At 44.7% G+C, this 12132-nt stretch overlaps 2 protein-coding genes across 2 annotated transcripts; one reads left to right on the top strand and one right to left on the bottom strand.

Annotated features, from left to right (window-relative positions):
* Nucleotides 1-9203: 9203 nt before the first annotated feature.
* LOC134211000 (splicing factor C9orf78) lies at nt 9204-10604 on the bottom strand. The gene is made up of 4 exons (XM_062687505.1): nt 10375-10604; nt 10028-10142; nt 9802-9956; nt 9204-9741 (listed from the first exon to the last, which is right to left on the bottom strand). The coding sequence occupies exons 1-4, from the start codon at nt 10485-10487 to the stop codon at nt 9255-9257; spliced, it is 870 nt and encodes a 289-aa protein (XP_062543489.1). The 5' UTR covers nt 10488-10604; the 3' UTR covers nt 9204-9254.
* Nucleotides 10605-10696: 92 nt separating this feature from the next.
* LOC134211001 (ribosome biogenesis protein SLX9 homolog) lies at nt 10697-11778 on the top strand. The gene has a single exon (XM_062687506.1). It carries the CDS (start codon nt 10785-10787, stop codon nt 11493-11495), a length of 711 nt encoding a protein of 236 aa, XP_062543490.1. The 5' UTR covers nt 10697-10784; the 3' UTR covers nt 11496-11778.
* The last annotated feature ends 354 nt before the right edge of the window (nt 11779-12132 follow it).

Below are 12132 nucleotides of genomic sequence, written 5' to 3'. Positions count from 1 at the left end.
ATGAGCAGCCGCTGGGTCTGCCGAGAAGCCATAAAATAGCGCAACGCGATTTTTCCTTTCATTCTGACCGGGACAAGCGAAGCAACTGCATCATCGATGGAACAGCACTTTTAGTAGGGAATGAAGTCTGCACCGACCGCTTTTTCGGCTCGTCACCATCGAAGCGACCATCATCATCCGAAACCTAGCCAGCACATCAGCAGTCCACCCTACAGACCCGACAAAGCAGCAATGCTGAGCAGATACCGGCAGCAGCAGCAGAGTCGAGCCGAGACCGGCCGGCATCGATGCTGAGCCGAGACAGGCTGAAGAAAAGCCACTTGATGCAGCATGTATGTCCAAAAAAACAAACGGTTCTTCCGAGAGCCAATAATAGAGATCAATATCAATGCTTTCAATACCCTTCGGGATAGAAATTGTACTTGGGTGCCAAATCCAATATTCTAGAGATAAAATTTTATGCGTGATTTTCATAAATAGCGTCAAAACTAACAGTAGATATTTTTTCTGATTTAACCGCGAAGTGGACGAAGGACTTCGCTTGACCATGCCTTTAAAGATTCATAAGATGTCCAAATCTCTCACTTAATCTTATTTGGATAAAGAAAACACCGATTACAGCTAAAACATTAATAAACTATCAATCGATTTTTCATCAAATGTTGGGTTTTTGGCATTGGTCAAAAATATATAGATAAACATTGTTTGCTACTGACCGCACACAAAGCGAACGTGACTGAATGATCGTCCCATGTTACCAATTCTAAATCTTATCACTGAAATCCCATGTCCGGGTGTTTCCTTCCTTCTACTTCTAACAATGTTGTCTCAGAAAAGAACACCGTACTTCCCACCTGAACTGCAATTCTAAGCTCGCTTGCCCGGCTTATTGGCCTGTATCTAGCGAAAAAGTCCCGTTAGGAAATAGACGCCAGCAGCGAGCAACAAGCGTAAAAAAGAAGAAACCCTTCTCGAACGCGTTGATGATGATGACGCTTTGGTTGCCAAAGAAGCGGGATATAAGACACTAGCTGATTGGCCCACCAATTGGGAAGCAGAGAAGATTCAAAATAAGGTATAAAAGAAAAGTGCATTCGCTCGCAGAGCATTCAGTCTTTTTTATACCATCACTAGAAATTCGCGGTTATTTGAAAAGATCGTTTTCTTACTTTTTGCACTTAGCCGAAGCAAACAGCCTTTTTCAAGGCTCTAAGGGTTAAAAATAATGTTGTCCTTCAGTCGCTATCGCACGGATTAGAAGGCCCTTCAGTGGAAAGGCTGAGATACAGTCTACATCCGCTGCTTAGCCAACTTGTGGTTTATTTCAGGCAGTCCTTCAGTGGGAAGGTTGCCACTGTCGAGGCTAATTTTTCGTGACCGGACAGATACTTCCTGAATTTTTTTGATGATTCTTGCTCGAGGTAGATTTGATTTCTGTGTCGGTTTGATGAGAAGATTTTGCCAAGGAATGGTATGCAACGCCGATTATTTATCCAAAATAGTTGATGTGAGAAATTTGGACATATTATGTATCTTGAAGGCATGGTCAAGTCAAGTCCTACGTCCACTTAGCGGTTATGTCATAGACATTACCCACTGTTCGTTTTTTCACAATACGGACAATGTTGTGTTTCAAACCCCTTAAAGCCGCAGACTAGGCACATCAAACCTTTATAACTGCGACAATGTTCGAGGGTATGGTTAGTTTGCCTACAAAAGAGGCACTCATAACCTCGGGGTGGTCTATAGCCTTCTACCAAGTAATCCAACGTTCGTCTTGGTTTTGAACTTCCCTCGCCGGGATCAGATTTCGACGGTTGATTAGTGTTTGATTGAGGTTTGAACCCGATTTTAGAATTGCCCACATTCTTATTAACAGGCATTTCTCGGTTCTTGGAATAACTCTTTTCCTGTGATTTTGAGTTACTGGTGTAACGAGGAGAAGGCTTTCTTTCGTCTCGTCTGGGGTTCTCCATGGATACTACATTAGTAGATCTTTCAGCGTCAAACATTTTTGAAAACAACGAAAAGTTTGACGCATCAATTAGGTGTCCGGCATCCAGTAGCTCCGACAAGTTAGTTATGGGTTTCCAGAGAAGCGTTTTTTTATAATCTGACCGCATATTTCTTCTCAAAACATCTAATTTCTCTCCTTCCGTCATAGAATTGCTCATGGAGCGGAACATACTCTCCATTTCATAATAAAATTCTTGAAATGTCTCATTCCTGGTTTGGCGTCTTTGGTAAATTCTTGCTCGGACAAGCGAGTCAAGATCAGGGTGTACGAAAGCCTTACGGAGTTCGAAGACTAAGTGAGTCCAGTTCACCAGTCGCCCCGTTGATCTCATGGACATATACCAATTCAGGGCAGGCCCGGTGAATAGGTGGAACGCGGAATCAAAAAGCTCGGCTTCTGAAACATTTTCAGACAAAGCCAGCTGCGACACTAAATGAAGGAATTCATTAAGTTTAAGTCCCTGATCGGTACCAGCGTATTTAACCAATTTCCATTTTGAAACAGGTAGGGACTTGCGATTATACGATCTTTGTGTTGTATCCACCATTCCTTGTGGTAGACCGACCATCCCGGTGGGCGGAAAGCCACTGAACGAGCTAACGGGCAATTGCCCTGGTGCAGTTACTGGTATGAGTCCTGCAGCAGGGGTTGGAGCCCCTGAAGACCTACTGTTTCTCACACAGGTTGGTACTGAACCCGGGACAGAAGTTGACCTCGGATTTCCTACCGAGCCCTGGTGCATTCTGGTGGTGCCCCCCTGAATATCAGCCCGTTCGTACCGTTCAAAAGGAACCATTTTCCATGCCTCATTGGGCAACCCTCCATATGTGGGGAACTGTCCCCCTAGGGCGAGAGCTGTGTATTCGCTGGGCGATTGAAAGGAATTAATCCATGGGGAAGTCGAATAGCTTACGTTTGTGTGGTTATAACCACCTCCAAAGCTGGAAGATGCAGCCATTCTTGGGACCGTGTTGGTTTGTGTCGGGTTCGTAATAGCGTGGTTTGATGGATACCAGCCGTTATTTCTCACGGACCCAATTGGTTCGTGAGAGTCACAGCCTGATGCTTGTCCAGACTGGCTGGAAAAGTTCCAAAAATTATTTGAATTAGAAAAAATAGATTCTGGGTATTGTGTGGGTATACTCGTCTCAGTAAACCGTACCTGTCTAGAGTACAATGGGATGTCTGCCATAGACTGTTTAGAGATTGTTCCCGTGCAAACCGATGGATTCGGTACCACTGAAATAGTGGTAGCTGGATGCGTCTCCTTGTACTTACGCAATAGGTAGAGTTCATGTTCCAGCTTTAATAGACCCTGTCTAAGGTCTTCAGATTCCCCGTTTGCCGTTGTGGAATCTGTTAAGCCTAATCTTTGAAGAGAACCAAAAATAACTTCATCAACTGCTGTTGGCATGCCGGTTGGGGCTTGCGTTGTAGGGGGTATGCCACCTTCTTTGAACAGGCTTCTAAGACCAATGTCTTCGTGCGGATCAACGTACTTTGTATGATGGTGATGGTGATGATGATGGCTTTTATGGTGACCCAGTTTCTCCGGCACATCCGGGGTTGGTTTCATATCCGTACGAGGCTTCTTGCTGGACGAATGGCGACCGTTGTCATTACGAGAATTGTCCACCCGATCCATTCCTCCGGGTGCGGAAGATTCCAGTGCCAAGGGCACTGGTTCCGGAATGTCAACCGGGCCCAAACTCATGTTCATATCACCCAGTGGGGGCAAAGTGGATCCTCCGCCGCCACGGTTCATCGAACTGCTGTTGCTGCTGTTGTTGGTCTTGTCCGACGCGCTGCGGTTGTCTGCACGGCTGCTAGAATTCGCACTGGATCCGAGTGATCCGGCAGCGGGGATGTTGCTGCCTGAAGTTCCGCGGCTGCCAGCGCTGGCAGCGGATGCCGACGAAGACATCGCCGGCGGAGGAGGGCCACCATCGTGCCCCACGTTGGGCGCCAATTGTGACTACCGGTGACGTCCACACGTCTACACTGAGCTTAATTACCATCTAAATTTTATGTGCAGCGCACATAGATTTTTGCAATCAAGCTTTGCAAATATTTTTTATTAATCGCGCACATAAAACTAGACAATTTTGTGGTTCTTAGATTTTATGTGCAATGCACACATAAAATAAATACACATCTAATATAATTTAATTAGCTTTTCCAATATATTATAAATGCAGCTGCCAATATTATTCATGTGGCCTGCTGCATAAACCAAATGTATTCTGTTTAGTTAATTCTCAATTAAAAAACAATATAAAAAACACAATTTAATTTAATACCAGTTTTTTTTATTTTCTACAAGAAGAATGATCGCAGTACAATTTCCAAGACAATTTCCTTAAATTTACACCACCAACCAAAAGAAAAAAAAAACTTGATAGTTTACAAAGCATCTAACAAGGTCCGGACGGTGGATAGTGTGAGTGCGAATGTGGGGAGAGTTGCCAGGGCTGAGGGAGGGAATTGGCCCCAAAGGAGGTGATGCCGTAGAATTGTAGGACGGCAGTTGCGTTGATAGCGGGGTTGGTGCCGTAATTTCCATCGTGAGAGAATGTATCCGTGATGATGTGTATTCGGTGGGGAATTATTATTGATATTCGTCTTTTCCCGATATCAATGGAATGTGGCGGTGGCGATGATTCGCTGGGCAGATTGTCTGGAATTGACTCGGCGTACAGATCCAGCAGCTAATGACAGATATCCTCCAGAAACCGGCCAGAAACAAGGAATCCAAAGGTGTCCCGGTTTGCATGATGCAACGAGAATCCTCTTTTTGGAAGCGGCGTCGATTCCATCCCCGATAGAAGGCGTATTCCGGAAGCCATTTTTCTCGCGATACCAGTTTGGCATTTTATAATTTCGGAACCTGAACTCGATAAGCGACACTGATGCAGGTGAAACTGTAAATCCATGGTACACGCACGACAGGAATCGGAATAACACTGAAAAGTGAAAATTTATTAGTAAACAATGTAAATATTCAGTTTAATTCGCTTACATTTTGCCGCCAGAGAAAAATTTCATCCCGCCATCAACAGTTGACCAGAAAAATATCTATTACAGTCGGGATTCGCTGGTTGGGATTTTAATACTTGGGTCACTTTTTAGTTGGGTCTCCGCTGGTTGGGCCATGGCCCAACTAAAAAGCAACCGTACGTCAAAATTCAATGTAAACACTGAAAACGGAATTTGGCGTCACTGGACATCATTTGTGATGTTCAAGTCGAAATACACGTGTTCAAATGGCTGTCAGTTGGCCCAACTAAAAAACCGAATTCGTTAGTTGGGCCGAGGTCGTGGCCCAACCAGCGAATCACGACTGTATAGTTTGTTATTGAGTTTTATGTGCAAGTATTGATAATTATCAACTATCAACCATTGCACATAAAATTCATTGGCAATTCTAATGGCATATAAATAGATCACCTTTATATTGTATGTAGTTGGTTATTGAATATCCTTGTTGATAAAAGGATTTCAAATGCTGCACATAAAGTCGTGGTAGCTCCAATCGAATCTTTTTTATATGATTCCCGCACATAAAATATAATGGTGTTTTCATCTCAGTGTAGGCAGTGGACGTCCACACGTCCCAAACTAGCTCACCTTTCCTCAGGGCCGGCTTACCTCCTGCTCAAAGGACATACGACACAAGACGTAGCTGAAGTGGACAGAACAAGGAAGGATCAATTCAATTGCATGCACCAATAGCCTTTCAATTTCATCAAAAAGAATTTAATTTACATTTTAACTATTATTTATTTTTTTCATCTTATTATGTTAGGGTTAGTGTTTTAGTTAGTAAATTTCGTTGCGGCCGATAGATGTCCAGGAAAAACATGGGGCGACCAGGCTCCTCACTTCCCATAGGTGTTGCGGGTTGGCTGGCAAATGTGGGTTCGCCGGCCCGCCCAGAATGCAATGCCCCTACGGTAGCCTCCTGCGGTACGGTTCGGGGAGCGGAGCTTTCTCCCGGCTTCAGGTCGGCGACTATCCTCATTGTCTCCGAGAGTTTTTGGAATTTGGCATGAACTTCGAGTTGGGATCAGGAGTCCGGCTGGCAGGGATCTTGTCCGCCACTCCCTGACGATGAGTAGCATTGGCTGGTGGTTCGTTCTTCACTATGCTGACGACACGTCGTCTCGTCCGGCCACCAAACCTGGTCACCGATCCTTCCGAGAGAGGGCAATCCGCGAGGACACCGTAGGTTGACGGTCTTTTTATCCGGTCTGTCTCCGGCGGTAGAAAGTGATGACGACGGGGTAATTAATGTAGCCACCTCGTGGCGTTTGGTTGTCACAGGACAATGGCGACTATTGGGGTTCGCTCATCGAGGCTACGGGTGTAGCGGTTCCGGAATTCGCGCCGCTTGTACGTCGTCTGGTGTGCCACAACCGACTTGGACCTTCCTCGAGAAACTTGCTGGCCGGAACTAAACCGGATCGGGAAACTAGATGGCCGGCTTGCTCTGGTCGGAAACGGTTCCAACCGGGTACTACTGACAATCCTCGGGAGGGCGGTCAAACGGGGAATACTTCCGGGCCCGGTTTTGCACCCTAGAACTTTGTCGGAGAAACTCCGCGACACCGGACACGGTTCTTCGAACTTCGGCTTGACACCGGCTTTCCTTGGCGCCACCGCGTGGTCCCTTTTGGTTAAGCGTCTCTTCCTTCAAAAATCTTTCTTCACACAACTGTGTTCTAGCTTGGTTGCCTCCCGACTGCCCAGTCGCGACCCAATACGATCTTCTCTTCTCTTCTCTCTCCGTCCCCAGCATAGGGGTGCCATCGTCGCCCGCGAGATTTGAGCCACACGGAATTAGTTAATTTTACACGTTTAAGGCAGAATAGGCGGTTGTAAAATTTACCCCTATTCTCCCTTTTCTACTGCATGCAAAGTCTCACAATAATAATGGTTAGTATATGTTATTTGCTGGTACACACGCAAATGGACTGGTCCTTGGTACCGAAAACGGTAACACCGCTCAGACCGAGAGTATTGTGCTCGCGGCGGAGCGCTTCCTTAAACACCTCGTCGTCGAAGTACGATGTCTTCCACATACGAGGGCTAGGCCTTCCCCCTTCTTCCGTCCGCTGAATGTTGGTCGTATAGTCGATACTGTAGCGAACCGCCAGAACCGCCCTCCAGTTCGAACAACTCGTTTGGCCAGGGCTTCAGAACGTAACGTCGCTAAATCGACTCGGCCCCGTTCCAGCTGTAGGTACTTTTGGTACCGACATTGGCCAAGTCCACATCCAACATAGCCAGTGATTCCAGCAGGATCTGCCCCCGTTGATTCGTGGAACGGCTTCTCCATTCTACGGCCCAAGCGTTGAAGTCCACCGCTATCACCACCGGCCTACGCCCCATCAAGTTAGCCGTCAAACAATCCAGCATACGACCGAACTGCTAGATCGACCATCGAGGAGGCGCATAGCAGCTGCAGAAGAAGACCCCGTTGACTTTGGCAATGACGAAGCCCCACCAACTCTTGGACTGGGGATTTCCCCGTTGTCCATATCGCCGCCATTTTAGACCCATAGGTTACCCAATTACCGTTCTTGGCGGGTACCCGGTAAGGATCCGCTACAATGGCGATATCCGTCCCCCATTCAGCAACTGTCTGACACAGCAGTTGCTGGGCTGCATCACAGTGGTTCAGGTTTAGCTGCGTTACCTGCACTGTGATTTTGCAGGGCACCCCCATGGAGTGCTTGCTGTTCACAGCTTTGCTAGAACAAATGAAACAATGGGGAGGGTTCGTGCAGCATTGTGCCTGATGTCCCTTCAATCCGCAGCGTCGGCAGAGCTTGCTTCTATCAGGGCCTTTGCAGTACCATTGCTTGAGCCCCGGTTCCAGGCACTTGAAGCAAACTTCGAGTTGCTCGTATATGTCCACAGGGCACACCGACCATCCCACCTTGACGTTCCCTAACTTGACTACCTTGGAGGCGTCCGCTACAGATAGCCGAACCAATACTACCTGCGTCCCTGCCGGTACTTTCCGTAGCCGAACGGCTGCGGTGGGCGTCCCCACTTCACACTGTCGCCGCAGTGCCGTGACGAGCTCTTCGACTTCGGTGATTTCGTTCAGGTCTTTAACCCTTAGATTCACCTCCGTCGTGAGTGCCCTCACCTTGACCGTCTCGCCTAGGACTTCCTCCGCCAACTTCTTGTAGGCGGTGCCTTTTTGCAAAACGCCCCGCTTCAGCTCGAGGATCATCTCGCCCGTTCGGGAACGTCATGTTCGACGTACGTCGGTGCCGAGTTCACCGAGCATAACGCCACTCCTCGTCGCCTTCAAGACGTCCGAGTACTTAGCCTCGTCCGTCTTGATGACTAGGGCATCGCCTCTTCTTGCTGCGGTTTCCTCTTGTTCTTTACCAGGGTCCAGGAGGCGTCATCTCCCTCTATTTCCCTGGTCTGGGGCGGCTGAGAGCCCTTAGCCTGCCGTAACCCCTTACCACCGTCTTTCCTGAGTGGACGGACCTTTCCAGGTCCTTCCTCCCCCGGTTTTGGAGGTACCTGGCCGAGTTCAGCTAACCTTGTTCGGGGTAGTAAGCACCACTAACCTTGTTCGGGGTAGTAACCCTCCGCGTGTGTGTGTGTGTATGTGTATCTTGAAATAAGCAATGATAAATGAGTACCTAGTATTAGGGTGTAAGAATTAAGGAATATGTTTATGATATCAATCGGACAGGAAGGCATGTCGCGGCCCATTTGGTGATGGGTAGGGTTGTAACGTTGATGTGTGAAGGTTGTCTTCTTAATGTAGGAGTCTGTTCAAATATTACGTAACGCAATAGGGAGTGGGGGGTTGTTTTCTTTTTGTTACGATTTGTTACGCAAAATATAGGGGGTCCTTCGAGAAATTGTTACGCGTATCAATTGAGAAAAAAATATTTAAATTTTTCAAATAATAGTTATTGTCTTCAGAATAGCATAAAATACACAAAAAATAATAGTTTATTGTATCGTGGTTTTTATTCTACCAAAAACAAGATTTCAAAAAAATTGTTACGATGGGGTGGGCGGTCCTTAAAAGCGACGTTTTTCGCGTTACGTAATATTTGAACAGACCCTAGGTGGTTGTCTCTCGTAAGAAATTAGAATTACGGAAAATGCGATAAGTTATTACAAGTTATTAGGAAATACAATAGCCCAGTATTGGAGGTACATTTTATTAGACAGAAAATGAATACACCTAAAATGATTTTTAATGCCGTCTGTACTGCTTCTTGAATTTATCGAAATGATAGTCATCAGTTGCCTTCTTCGGGACTTTCTCGTCACCGGAACGATGCTGTTGAACTTCCGCATACCTCCGTTTTTGCTGTACCGGCTGATCGATCTTGAAACGGTTATGCTGCATAAAGTTCACAGCCATGTTCGAAGGTACGAAATGCGAAGGCAGGTCTTTCTTTCTCTGCTGTTCCTGGAGAAATTTAATCTTTGCATCCTCCGTAGCTTCGATATTCTTGATTTTGGCTTCGATTCCTAGATCTACTTCTGGAATGCCACTCAACATCTGGTTGGACAACATCTCCTCCGATCTTTGCGAAGACGTCTGACTGAGATGCGCAGGTAGTGACAGAAGAGCTGCTTCTTCCGGACTGAGATATTTGTGAGCTGAGTCTGTCTCGGGTTCACCTGTAGGATCTTTAGCTACACCTTTCTTTTTGCTCAATTGATCTTCAATATATCTGTATAAAAGATTACGTTGTATAGTCGTTGCATACAGTACTGAATTTGAAAAATCTTACTTCATCATTTCCTCGTCTTCATCTCGCTTGTTGGTCTCGGCTGAAAACTGAGTACCAATTCCCGTGTCATATGCGTCGTCGACAGCTTTGATTTTACCAGACTTCAAGGCCTGCATATTCACCATTCCGCCAGCTTTCGCATTGAATAAATCTTTCTGAAATGCAAACGATATGAATGTTGTAAGGCATATTTAAGGAATTAGAAGTATGAAAAAAGAAAACTTACATTGGTAACTTCTTCCTCAACAGTAACTCTCTTGCCGACAGCCAGCGTAAGTATGTTAACCCCATTGGGCTTAATACGCAATCTCTGCTTCTCCTTGGTTTCTTCCAACTTGGATCTGCAAAAATAGCAATAATTAGGACATCGTTGAAGACATGTTAATAACTGCTCAACCTAAGCGTAAAATTAAATAGAGTAAAAAGTAAATTATTTAGTGATTGTATACATGCCAGGTGTATACAGCAGATCTCGTAATCTTCAAAGCAAAAGGATTCAGGAAAGGTTTTTTTTTTAATTCATCATGGGTGTATAACAGTGCAGTCGGGAAAGGGCTTGAAAATTTAACTTACATGGTATCATTATTGGGTTTTTCATCGTCCTCTGATTTAATGCGTTTCCGAAATTGTTTTTTCGATTTTGATCTGAACTCCACTTTGACTGCAACTTGCTCTTCATCAGACATTGTAATACTCAATGTAAAGCTATATCCTTATTCACTTTATCGCTTCAACTCACAATAATCGCTTCAAAATTATGGATGAAAATGTTCAACTTGTTATTATTTTGACTGATCAGGTCACGGTATATAAATTGTATATAAATATATCCTATTTACCTGACTGTCATCGCAATGCGACTCATGGCATTCCATTTTATTTCCAGTGGGTCTTTGTTTGCTTTCTTCACAGCCTACGCAGGTCGTTTCTGAAATCGTCTTTCCCGCGTGCTCTTCATAAGTTTTTGAAAATTATAAAGAAAAATGGGAAAGCTGAACAAAAAGTTATTTCAAACTAAAAGTAAAGTTATAACGGATAAGAAAGAAGTGGATACAAAAATTGTTTCCGGGCCATTTCCAATTTATCGCACCATACCGGTGCAGTTGAACGGTCCTGAGCCCAAAAGTTTCAAAGTTGTGTCGAAGACCACCAAGTCGAAGCATATCACCAAATCGGATTCCCCATCCGAAAAAGAATCACCCGAACTTGCGGCCAATAATGAATCAGACACTCCAGGTAAAGTCAAGAAGCTCCGAAAGACCGCCATTAGTCGACTCAGTAAAAAGGATAAAATCAAGTTCCGGAAAGAGGAAATACTGAAGAAGGTTCAGCTTACCCAGAAGGCATTCAAAGAGGACAAACTGAAGAAGAAACGCGAAAAAACGGCCGTCACGGGCGATATGAAGCCGCTGTTGGACGCCCTTCCGTCGTTGGAGTCGCTCTTCAAGATGAAACAGACCGACAGTATCAAAACAGGAGTTCCCAAGTACGACAAGAAAGCGGCCCCCAAGACAAAACAGCAACTCAAGGCGGACAGGTTAAAGAAGAAGAAGGTCGATTTTCTTGCCCGCTGTCAGAAGGTAAACCAAGTTTTAAAGTCGAAAAAGTATCGAAAAAATCCCAAAAAGATGATTGCTGAGCACATTCGGAATACGCGGAAGGAACAATTACAATTGCTTTTGGGTAATTCATAGTTCCTTAAATTATTATAAAAAAAAACTAATATTAAAATAAATTGAAAACTGATATATTCTGAAAATTCAAAATATTGTAAAAATAACGTTAAATATAATTTGAATTAGGGTATACAGAGTACGAACTGTATCACGTGTTAGACGAGTATTTCGACATGCAATATGACCATAATTGTCAGTAAATGTATGAAATTTATCATCAAGCTACTCTATATCACGTGATATATTATAGATCTTAAGTCTGAGCAAAATAAATTTTGAATCATATATAAGTCAAACAAAATTTTGAGTCAAGTCAATCTCAATCTCACATTATTCCTTTCTTTTGTTATTGGTAAGCCTGTTACCCTACTTATACACAAAATTAATGTTGCACGTCTTTTCAAATATAATCCTACTTTATTACGAATCACTTCTGTTGTCATAGTTGTGGAAATAACATCCTGTATGTAGTCTGTTGAAATCATTCATGAACCTACTAGTTGGCTCATGCTGCGTGTAGTTCCTCGATCTGAATGGAGGATCAATGACTAGTGTTGAGATTGAGCCGGTTGTAAAGATACGGACTGCTGATCCGTCCACTCAGGGTGTTGCAGAAAAACACTGTCAGCGATCTTGTGTCTGCTATTGATGGTGT

This window comes from Armigeres subalbatus, chromosome 2 (genome assembly GCF_024139115.2).
Source record: "Armigeres subalbatus isolate Guangzhou_Male chromosome 2, GZ_Asu_2, whole genome shotgun sequence".
In the NCBI taxonomy this organism is placed as follows: domain Eukaryota; kingdom Metazoa; phylum Arthropoda; class Insecta; order Diptera; family Culicidae; genus Armigeres; species Armigeres subalbatus.
Note: the sequence above shows the minus strand (reverse complement) of the source record. Positions and strands in the feature narration are given on the sequence as shown.